Here is an 11,697-nt window from a genome sequence, read left to right as displayed (position 1 = left end):
GGCATGTTCCCTGCCAACTGTGACATTCTTAACTTCAAGATCCAACCCACAAAGTCATGATGATTGTTGCAATAATAGCGATGAGTATGTTTGTCAAGGAGGAGTGTAGACCTGAGGCTTGTTGGGAAGACAGTTGTTTGAACAGGCTGGCGTGTACAAATGCAAACGTGAATGTTGATAAAACAACACTGTAAATAGTCTCCAAGTGATTGCATACATGCTGTTGGAGTAAAGTAGATTTCATCCAAATGCAATATACAGATATACAGTAAGCTACATTACTGTATAATAACCACAGGTTTGTAGTATAGAAATTGGACACGGGGTGGCAGTCTTGTTCAGATAAAGTATACAATACGTTTTGTGGAGAGGCTCCATGAAATCTCCTACAAAGAAAGCTGAGGACATAAAATATTAAAATACAGGAGAAAGGAAAAAAAGTCATCCAAAAGCTAAGAGAATCCACATATATACTAACCATAGTGCCAAAGATGCCATCACTGTTGCAATATTCACCAACACATTTGAAAAAAAAATGTTTAAGAACATCACTTTGTGGAAGCTGCTCTTTATTTGAAAAAGAAAGAAAAAAAACCTCAGTCAATGTCTGCTACACATTCTAATTACATAAATAAAAATATAATCTGCGCAGGACAAATGCAGAAAATATCCTGAATCAAACTTAGGTAGAGTCAGATTTTGATTGAATTGCTTTCATATTTCATACATCTTTCACTTCCCTCTCCGTTGAACAGTCAGTTTTATATACACCGAGCACCGATCAACAGTGACCCTCTCTCACCCTGTTCCACTGGATCTTTATACAACTAATTTACATCAAAACTGTAACCCTTGTTTAGTATCTGCAACACCCAGACACACTCTCCTCTTGTCTGGCTCCCAGGGAGTCAGAGCTGAGGAGCTGTTGCGGGTAGCGTGTAAAGATGCGTGCAATATAAAAGCAATTCTTTCACATTCAGAGTAAAGGCAGCCATTTAAACGGTCAGTGAGTCGATGGCATGCCAAGCTTAAAGCAAAATGGATCCTACCCCAGTGTGATGCTTCAGAAACGTGGATGAAGTGTTTTTCAACTAGACAGAAAAGTTGTTCCATTGCAAAAAACTCTAGGCACAGAATTGACTATATAGATTACTGACTCATACTGGAACCCCCTACTCTGCTTGCACAGGGGAGATCGTGAGATTTGAGCTAGTAAGAATTGTTCTTAACACAAAACTTGGAGAACATTTAGTGCTCTATCATTGCATTTATATGTGTATTTTATATACTATCTATTTTCTTTTCTCTACCTCTCCAATGAAACAATCCAACATTCATGTTTAATGCTGAAGCACTCCCACAGGTGTTCAATGTACTATAGATTTTTTCCCCCCAGTCTTAAAACCAAATAATAAATAAATAAAACACACAAGGAATGTCTACTGGAAACACAGTAAAAAAGACAAACTAAAACAGGTGTAAAGGTCATTAGCATTAGCATCACTACTCAGTGACAGTTAAATAACTAGGAAATGGATGACTGATGATCAGAACAAGAGAGGGAAGGATTCCTCTTTCTTCATGTCCCCCCTCCCCCCCGATTAGAACACCAAGCTGTTACATCCAACCACAGTAGTATTTCCAAATACATTAGATATCAAAGTCTCTCAGCACCCATAGCTATCTTTACAGATTATAAAATGGTGGTGGAATTCCTATAGGTTTTTTAAAATTATTTTTTTTACAGCAGCATCACTTGAGGTCTTGGACAAATGACAGAATAATGGGTGGAGAATTCTCTTCTTCCCAGCGTCATTTGAACATGGTTTCCATGGTTTTCCTCCAGTCAATGCACTGTTCGTTGTGTTCTTGACATGTCTGTATTTGGGGGGAGGGGGTGAACATTTCTGTGAAGAGTTAGACTGGCAACGAGGACAAAGCTTTGCTGCTAAGTGCTTCATCTTCTGAGAGACACTTCGTATTACATGAACTGCATCTGTGGGTGGAAATCATCATACAAGGATTGATTAGACCAGAGTTTTACCAGCTCACTCATGGTGGTGCTTAAATAGTAAACTGAATAAATGCAATGAAAAGGCATCACAATGTCCTCAGAGCAAAAGCAACTGTCACAATGGCAACCTATTGGCTGAAAACTACAATACTATATTTGAAGTCATTGCATGGGGGAAAACGCATATCAGCAAAGACATAACGGCTACCGTATGCATCTGTGGAAAGTGTAAAACAAAGTAAAAAATGCTGAAATGCATCTGCTGATTGTTTAAGCAAGCAAGACACAAACCAATTAATCAGGCCCATATAAAATGCAAGAGATATAGCCAGAGGAAATAAACAGCAGTGGTTGATCAGATGGAAGAAGCAGTGAAATGAAGGAAGAGTAAGCATGAGTGTAAAGCTGCGCTGTGCATGCATGTACATCCGCAAGCACAGAGCATGCTGTACCTAAGAGACGCTCTACAAGAAATCCTTGAGAGAGAGCTGTGCAAATGGGTCCTGTCCAGGGGCTCTGAGAGGACTCTGGCTGGAAGGACTAGAGGCTGCAGAGGGCTATTACAGGGAGAGGGAGAAACACATGGAGAGGAGAGGTCAGAGAGAGCAAGAGTGTGAGTGAGAGGGAGGGATCAGATCCGGTGAAAGACAGAATATACCAAGGGGGGTAAAATTAAGGACTCTTGAGGAAAGGGATGACATACAGATTTTGTCCCTCTCCTCCTGAGAGGTAAGAGTAAACTACCTCTTGTTAACAGGGGGTAGTACACACACACACACACACACAGCTAATGTAACTAAGCACAGCACTGAATAGACCTGGACACTGAACTCAAGTGCATGGTACACACACACACCTGAGTATTATAGAAACACACACCTGGGCGCTAGATACAGAGCTGAAGGGGTTGGGCGGCCTCATGACGGCCTGGTTGTACATCATGTTGGGTTGGTTCATCATACCCATAGAGCCAAGCTGTTGGGGCGGCTAAAGACAATAGCATAGAGAAACATTAAGCATAAGAGACATGCTACAGTAGATTGCATAACACAGAAGCATGTATAACACTTATTACCGTTATTCTTATTGGCTATTACCTCTCAGTGCTATCTCTGCTGTATGACTATTACCTCTCAGTGCTAACTCTACTGTATGGCTATTACCTCTCAGTGCTATCTCTGCTGTATGGCTATTACCTCTCAGTGCTAACTCTACTGTATGGCTATTACCTCTCAGTGCTATCTCTGCTGTTTGGCTATTACCTCTCAGTGCTAACTCTACTGTATGACTATTACCCATCAGTGCTATCTCTGCTGTATGGCTATTACCCGTCAGTGCTATCTCTGCTGTATGGCTATTACCCGTCAGTGCTCTCTCTGCTGTATGGCTATTACCTCTCAGTGCTCTCTCTGCTGTATGGCTATTACCCGTCAGTGCTCTCTCTGCTGTATGGCTATTACCCGTCAGTGCTCTCTCTGCTGTATGGCTATTACCCGTCAGTGCTCTCTCTGCTGTATGGCTATTACCCGTCAGTGCTCTCTCTGCTGTATGGCTATTACCCGTCAGTGCTCTCTCTGCTGTATGGCTATTACCCGTCAGTGCTCTCTCTACTGTATGGCTATTACCTCTCAGTGCTCTCTCTACTGTATGGCTATTACCTCTCAGTGCTCTCTCTGCTGTATGGCTATTACCCGTCAGTGCTCTCTCTGCTGTATGGCTATTACCCGTCAGTGCTCTCTCTGCTGTATGGCTATTACCCGTCAGTGCTCTCTCTGCTGTATGGCTATTACCCGTCAGTGCTCTCTCTGCTGTATGGCTATTACCCGTCAGTGCTCTCTCTGCTGTATGGCTATTACCCGTCAGTGCTCTCTCTGCTGTATGGCTATTACCCGTCAGTGCTCTCTCTACTGTATGGCTATTACCTCTCAGTGCTATCTCTACTGTATGGCTATTACCTCTCAGGGCTAGCTATACTTTACGCCTATTCCCTCAGTAAATAACAATACATATTATTTAGCGGACACCTTTACAAATACTTAAGGACATCTCACATTAAAAGTAGGCCTACATAAAATCCAGTACATCAAGAGGTGTGTTTTGACGAGTTCTTTTAATGACATGACCGTCTATGTCATATGTGTGTGTGTGTTGGGGGGGGGACAAGAAGACCAGCAGAGGAGCAATACTAGCTAATGCATGACTACGTCCCCCAGTGCTAGCTAATGCATGGCTACGTCCCCCAGTGCTAGCTAATGCATGGCTACGTCCCCCAGTGCTAGCTAGTGCATGGCTACGTCCCCCAGTGCTAGCTAGTGCATGGCTACGTCCCCCAGTGCTAGCTAATGCATGGCTACGTCCCCCAGTGCTAGCTAATGCATGGCTACGTCCCCCAGTGCTAGCTAATGCATGGCTACGTCCCCCAGTGCTAGCTAGTGCATGGCTACGTCCCCCAGTGCTAGCTAGTGCATGGCTACGTCCCCCAGTGCTAGCTAATGCATGGCTACGTCCCTCAGTGCTAGCTAGTGCATGGCTACGTCCCTCAGTGCTAGCTAGTGCATAGCTACGTCCCTAAGTGCTAGCTAATGCATGGCTACGTCCCTCAGTGCTAGCTAAAGCATGGCTACGTCCCTCAGTGCTAGCTAATGCATGGCTACGTCCCTCAGTGCTAGCTAATGCATGGCTACGTCCCCCAGTGCTAGCTAGTGCATGGCTACGTCCCTCAGTGCTAGCTAGTGCATGGCTACGTCCCTCAGTGCTAGCTAATGCATGGCTATGACCCTTAGGGGTAATGGATCCAGACATCCAGCTGACAGATACTGACCATGCCATATCCCCCCATCATGCCTGTGGGTGTTGTTGCAGGGTAGGCCATGACTGGGGGGGTCTGTGGAGATACAAACACACAAATGATGACGCAACATCTTCTACAGAGAATACAGCAGACCAATGTCAAGTCAAGAACTTCTTAACATTGTTTGTCTGCAACCAATGCTAGAGTGATACATTAGCTAAACACTCATCACAGGCAGATAAGAGCACCAGTACTTAAGAGGCCAGTGTAGTGTGTATTACCATGGAGACGGGGTTCCAGGTGGTGTTTGGGGCTGCTTTGGGCTGCCAGTTGCTACCGCCAGTCAGCCTCTTCTCCCCAGGCTGGCTCCAGTGGATGTCACTGTAGATTAAGACAGCTAATATTAGCACTGGCTCCTAACTGCTGCTGGCTATACAGAACAGTTCTTCATCTAGCACTGACCACAGCACGTTGAAGAGACTGAACAGCATGAACAGCTCACTTACTTTTTCGTTGTGCCATTTCCAATCCCGAGATCTGTAAGAGGATAGTAATATAAATGTGAGATATACACATCCAGAAACAGTTAATTATTCTGCTATAGCTGTGTGACATAGTGCGGTCTAACCTAGGAGTATATCAAATAAAATATAAATAGACACCATGATTCACTCAGGCAAAGATGGGTGTTGATCTCTCTTAAATTCATAGTTTTCTGTTCTGGGAGTTTAACCTGAATGAAATATCCTAGCATAACGTTGTGATACCTACTTCCCACCAGGTTGGCCAGAGAGGAATCCAGGTCATCTCCCACCAGTTTGTCTGACAGCTGATTGATTGAGCACAGGGCCTGATTGGAGCCAACCATGGTGGGTTTCAGGATGTCTAAGGAGGACAGAGAGGTGTACATTGGTTGGATGTGAAACACCATGTGTATCAAACAGTATAATAGTCACCACCTCACCATCAGATTCCATGTTGTTAGCACCGGAAGCTTTGGCTCCAAAGACTGACTCAAAGTCCACTTGGAGTGCTCCTGGGGGAGGGGCCTGTGTTGCTGTGGAGTATCCTGTAAAGAGGTCAGAGGGGAGACGCTCAGAACACAGCAGGTGCAATGATGGAGAAGTATTATACCATTGGTGTCAGTCACAGCTGCTAAATAGTTCCAGAAAGTCACCTGACAGAAAATGGTGGTCTCCTTCTAAATGGCTAGTAGAGCTACTCTACCTCTGAATAGACCTGCTACAGTAGAGCTACAGCTTCTCTAGTACTCTACCTCTGAATATACCTGCTACAGTAGAGCTACAGCTTCTCTAGTACTCTACCTCTGAATATACCTGCTACAGTAGAGCTACAGCTTCTCTAGTACTCTACCTCTGAATAGACCTGCTACAGTAGAGCTACAGCTTCTCTAGTACTCTACCTCTGAATATACCTGCTACAGTAGAGCTACAGCTTCTCTAGTACTCTACCTCTGAATAGACCTGCTACAGTAGAGCTACAGCTTCTCTAGTACTCTACCTCTGAATAGACCTGCTACAGTAGAGCTACAGCTTCTCTAGTACTCTACCTCTGAATTGACCTGCTACTGCAGAGGGCTCAGTGAGGTAGGGGGCCTGGTGTGGAAGGTGCTGGGCCATGGCCACTGGACCACCACAGAAGGAGTCTGACAAAGCCAAATAATGAGCAGGAAGAAGAAGAGAGCAAAGGAAGGCATTTCAAGGCAAGGCAAGAAAGGCAAGCAAGGCAAAGTGACAGTACAGACAAAAAGGAGACAGTTCTACTTGTTAGTGTCCCTAATTCTAACAAAATCAAAACAGGAACTTCAGAGTACAAGGATATAAAAATATATCCTATTGACACTAAAGTCATCTAAATCACCAGACTACCCTAACCATAGGGTTATTATTGGGCCACTAAACACATTACATGGGTTGAGGGGTCTATGTTTGCCTATGGACTCAGGAAACATATGCTGGGATGGTGAGCCATCGTAGTACCTGAGATGGAGTGTTCTATCCGCACTGTGCGTTTGTAATTGGTTGAAACGGACGAGTTTGTGTCAGTAAAGGGATTATAACGATCTAGAGAATCAAAAATAATATTAGTAAGTGAAACAGATTTAAACTTATACTGCTAAGAGGATACTACAAGAGAAAATAATCAAATTGTTGGTTTGTAATATCAGAATGTAGAAGCAATAGCCTATTTGAATACATTATGAAACAATATATATCAGCAGCAGGAAAACCATAATTTGAACATAACCACTTAGTCAGAATAATCTTGGACATGGGTTTACTAGACACTAAGATGTGTGATAAAGCCTCATATTAGACTTAACTGGCATGGGAGCCTATCAAAAGAACATAACCAGTAACTCCACAGTCACAGTGTTAGCTTGTGTTTCAAACCTTAGCTTCCATTATAGGACTGTGCTACAATAAAAATATGGCGAGTAGAGGCTTTGCATTTCGAGGTACAAAACCAATACTTAACTTTAGACAGCCATGAGATAATTTACAGTGCATTCAGAAAGTATTCAGACCCCCTTTTCCACATTTTGTTATGTTATAGCCTTATTCTAAAATGGATTAAATACAAATTTTCCTCATCAATCTATACACAATACCACATGACAACATGAAAACAGGTTTTTGAAATTTCAGCAAATGTATTCAAAATAAAAAACAGAAATACCTTATTTACAAAAGTATTCAGACTCTTGCTATGACACTCGAAATTAAGCTCAGGTGCATCCTGTTTCCATTGATCATCCTTGAGATAATTCTGCAACTTGGAGTCCACCTGTGGTAACTGCAATTGATTGGATATTATTTGGTATGGCACATACCTGTCTATATAAGGTCACAGTGCATGTCAGAGCAAAAACCAAGCCATGAGGACAAAGGTATTGTCCATAGAGCTCCGAGATGGGATTGTGTTGAGGCACAGATCTGGGGAAGGGTTCCAAAACATTTCTGCAGCATTGAAGGTCCCCAAGAACACAGTGGCCTCCATCATTCTTAAATGGAAGTTTGGAACCACCAAGACTCTTCCCAGAGCTGGCTGCCTCGCCAACTGAGCATTCAGGGGAGGGCCTTGGTCAGGGAGGTGACCAAGAACCTGATGGTCAATCTGACAACGCTCAAGAGTTCTTCTGTGGAGATGGGAGAACCTTCCAGAAGTTCAACCATCTCGACAACACTCCACCAATCAGACTTTTATGGTAGAGTGGCCAGAGAAGCCACTCCTCAGTAAAAGGCACACGACAGCCTGCTTGGAGTTTGGCAAAAGGCTCCCAAAGGACCAAGATTGAACTCTTTGGCCTGAATGCCAAGCTTCACATCTGGAGGAAACCTGGCACCATCCCTATGGTGAAGCATGGTGGTGGCAGCATCATGCTGTGGGGATGTTTATCAGTGGCAGGGACTGGGAGACTAGTCAGGATTGAGGGAAAGATGAACGGAGTAAAGTACAGAGAGATCCTTGATAAAAACCTTTTCCAGAGCTCTCAGGACCAAGACTGGGGCGAAGATTCAACTTCCAACAGGACAACCCTAAGCACACAGACAAGACAACACAGGAGTGGCTTCGGCACAAGTCTCTAAATGTCCTTGAGTGGCCCAGCCAGAGCCCGGACCCGATCAAACATCTCTGGAGAGACCAGAAAAAACGCTCCCCATCCAACCAGACAGAGCTTGAGAGGATCTGCAGAGAAGAATGGGAGAAACCCCAAATCCCCAAATACAGGTGTGCAAAGCACATTTGGCAGCAATTACAGCCTCAAGTCTTCTTGGGTGTGACACTACAATCACACCCAAGAAGACTTGAGGCTGTAATTGCTGCCAAATGTGCTTCAACAAAGTACTGAGTAAAGGGTCTGAATACTTATGTAAAATGAGTTTTATAAAAATGATTATACATTTGCAATCTAAAAACCTGTTTTTGCTTTCACATTATGGGGTATTGTGTGCAGATTTGTGGGGGACGACGACAATTTAATCCATTTTAGAATAAGGATGTAATGTAACAAAATGTGGAAAAGTCAAGGGGTCTGAATACTTTCCCAATGCTCTGTACATGTAGACGGAAGTAACAGTTATGAGATACTTCCTTCAAATTCCCACAGAGACACAGGAAGGATATTTCAGGAGGAACAAAGAGCATCTTTACCACTAAACATTTCATGACCAGACGTCCTAGAGGAATAGCTAACACCGTCGGAGGACACAACAGGTAAGTGAGCGGCTGCATCGACAACGACTTTTGACAGGAAAGGGTTAAGGTTTGGCATGGAGTCATCTCCAGCTTCAGCAGAGGTGAAAGGATCTAGGCAGGCAGAGGAGATAAAGAAAGATGAGATACAAAAGAGAAGAACAGGAGCACATCAGAGTCAGACAACAGGAAGAGAGGGAGAGCACGCAGAACAGAACATGGTAGAAGATAGCAGACAATAGAGTGGTCCTGTGGTGGTGGCTGTTTCTCCTACCTGCCCATGTGGTGGCCACAGGAAGCCCTGTAGAACTGGCCTGCATTGAAGGGTTAAACGTCTGCTGAATGTCAAACAGGTCACTCTCCATCTTCAGAGCACTGAGGAGAGAAGACAGCAGTGATGGGATACCTGAATCCACACTGGGACATGTAGCTAAACATCAGCATTACCAGATACACACAGAAGTATTGAGATAGAGGTTCCCCCTAAACACAGATCTAGAATCAGAGCACTCTAAATCCTAACCTTAACCACTAGGGAAATATCTGACCCTGTAACAGTGGTTAGTAGCAATTTATACATAATCCACGCTGACCTCTGATCAACCACATAAGTGGGTAAGCTTCATAGGTCGTAGGTGAACATTTACCCATTGGAGCAGCTGGGTGTGGAGAAAAGGTCGATGGCTGGGGCTGTGCTGATAGTGACCCCGGTGGTGGAGACAGGAGATGTGTCTGTGGTGGCAAAGGAAGGCCTCTTCGAGAGCTCCTTCAGCCTCTGTTCCTGGGTGGAAAGAGTCCAAGTCAAATACAGTAGGCGATGATTGTAGTTATGCATGTGGGCCATACTGGATCCACCAAACAAGGATTTGAATTGTTCAAATCATTGCCTGCATACTGCAACATATCACTGTCCTTCACATGTAGATGGGACATGCAACATGAAACCATGTCCATTCTAATCATATTGATGTTGTGATCCATGCGTCATGACGGCTGTACCTTCAGTGCTTTGAGACGAGCCTGTTCCTCCTCCAGAGCAGCCTGCTTCTCCCGCTCATCTACTTTAGTAAAAGACATCCCTGTACTGGCCAGCGAGGACACTGCATTGGATAGAGTACTGGCCCTGAAACAACAGTAAACACCTTTAGGCAGAATACTACAGCAACCCTGGCTGAAAACATCAATAACCATTACCATCAACAATAATTAAACCAATCTTGGCTTAACAGCTTGTGCACAAAGCAAATCAGTTACTGTAGTGGCAGCCGCTTCTAGGCTACCTGCAGGGGGAATAGTGGACTCAGTGCAAAGACACTCCAATGTGAGACATAGGATACGTCCCAAATGGCACTCTGTTTCTTATGCACTACTTTTGACCAATGTCCCTATGTAGGGAATAGGGTGCCATTTGGGACGTAGCCCACCCTGTACATACCTGCTGGCAGCGGTGGAGTCTTTGACTTTCTTCCCCTCTAGTGAGGCCAGGTGCTGCTCCAGAGCTTCCAGAAGGCTACTGGGGGCCTGTTGTAATGGAGAACAGCAGTTAGTAAAGGCCAAGGTTGGAAACATGCAGCTACACTGTACTATATGAACACAACCATCTAAGGCAGTGGTGGGCAACCTAGTTCATCTAATGTACTGTACATACACTAGCTATATGACTAGAGTTTTTCCTAACAACTCTTTGGAAAACGTTCAGCTGGTCATGTTACGTGGTGAGAAAAACTCTGGTCCCTAACTATACTGACCCATATACCACTATACTGGATTCTAGCACTTTTTACATTTTATTTAACCTTTATTTAACTAGGCAAGTCAGTTAAGAACAAATTCTTATTTATAATGACGGCCTACCAAAAGGCCTCCTGCGGGGACGGGGCCTGGGATTAAAAATAAATACAATATAAATATAGGACAAAAAACTTTACTGGGAAGTGTTTAGCTCCTCACTAAGGGACAAACACTAACCCGAGACACTACAGAAATACATTGATGGACAAGCAGAAACAAAGGACTGTGGGTAGCCCACCACCAGTCAATGGTTGTACGCGTTTCAGCTAAAAGCCCCATTGGATGAGTGATATTGAAATGTATGTGGATGACACACACCACAGCACTTTCAACATCATACAGTATGTGGTGTTGAATTTGCAATGCCTAAGCACACCTGGGCAGCCATGTGGGATGGGCTATGTACATTTCATGTGACAAAGAGACCTTTGTGTACAATTTGCTTCGCTCCTATAAAACACAATGTCAATCAGACACAGAGTTAGAGTAGAAGCATGCAAAGACAACACCAAAGCAAGTCACAGACACAGAAGAAGAGTGAGATGAGAATACTTACACAAACTGTGAACTAAAGGTGGAAAGATAAGGGGAAATACAGAATATAAAGGTGGTGACGGTCAGAGATAGATAACTATAATGTACTTGAAGGGTATAACACTGTTACAGGTGCCTCATAAAAAATGTATTAGGGGACATAACACACAATTAGTGCACTTGTACTTTCAAGGAAAAGTATGATCCTTGGTCGAGGAGGGATTTTCCTTGGAAATACTGTAATATAACCAGTGTCACTGCAAAGACTGACTATAGCACAACAGGGGGCCATCTATTAAATTTGCTGTACAGTGTGAAATCAGAAGTACTGTAAGATACACAGTCAGTT

The 11,697-nt window shown here is 43.8% G+C and overlaps 1 protein-coding gene across 10 annotated transcripts in view; it reads right to left on the bottom strand.

Moving 5' to 3' along the window:
* Positions 1 to 552: 552 nt before the first annotated feature.
* LOC118358938 (phosphatidylinositol-binding clathrin assembly protein-like) overlaps positions 553 to 11,697 on the bottom strand; it is a 32,369-nt gene continuing 21,224 nt past the window's right edge. For 3 of the 10 annotated variants that reach the window (XM_035737273.2, XM_052519806.1, XM_035737440.2), the window contains 15 exons: positions 10,459 to 10,544; positions 10,023 to 10,146; positions 9,671 to 9,804; positions 9,298 to 9,398; positions 8,982 to 9,137; positions 6,806 to 6,889; positions 6,376 to 6,471; positions 5,770 to 5,874; positions 5,577 to 5,690; positions 5,312 to 5,342; positions 5,087 to 5,186; positions 4,836 to 4,898; positions 2,894 to 3,001; positions 2,467 to 2,571; positions 553 to 1,996 (listed from right to left, as the gene is read on the bottom strand). In XM_035737273.2, the coding sequence (XP_035593166.1) occupies positions 2,479 to 2,571; positions 2,894 to 3,001; positions 4,836 to 4,898; positions 5,087 to 5,186; positions 5,312 to 5,342; positions 5,577 to 5,690; positions 5,770 to 5,874; positions 6,376 to 6,471; positions 6,806 to 6,889; positions 8,982 to 9,137; positions 9,298 to 9,398; positions 9,671 to 9,804; positions 10,023 to 10,146; positions 10,459 to 10,544 (1,395 nt within the window). In that variant the 3' untranslated portion in view covers positions 553 to 1,996; positions 2,467 to 2,478. The remainder of the gene's footprint in view (positions 1,997 to 2,466; positions 2,572 to 2,893; positions 3,002 to 4,835; positions 4,899 to 5,086; positions 5,187 to 5,311; positions 5,343 to 5,576; positions 5,691 to 5,769; positions 5,875 to 6,375; positions 6,472 to 6,805; positions 6,890 to 8,981; positions 9,138 to 9,297; positions 9,399 to 9,670; positions 9,805 to 10,022; positions 10,147 to 10,458; positions 10,545 to 11,697) is intronic. The other 7 variants (XM_052519807.1, XM_035737527.2, XM_052519816.1 and 4 more) reach the window with 5 other exon arrangements.

Source organism: Oncorhynchus keta, chromosome 1 (genome assembly GCF_023373465.1).
Source record: "Oncorhynchus keta strain PuntledgeMale-10-30-2019 chromosome 1, Oket_V2, whole genome shotgun sequence".
Classification (NCBI taxonomy): domain Eukaryota; kingdom Metazoa; phylum Chordata; class Actinopteri; order Salmoniformes; family Salmonidae; genus Oncorhynchus; species Oncorhynchus keta.
The sequence above is the reverse complement of the archived record's forward strand: the minus strand, read 5'-3'. Positions and strand labels throughout refer to the sequence as shown.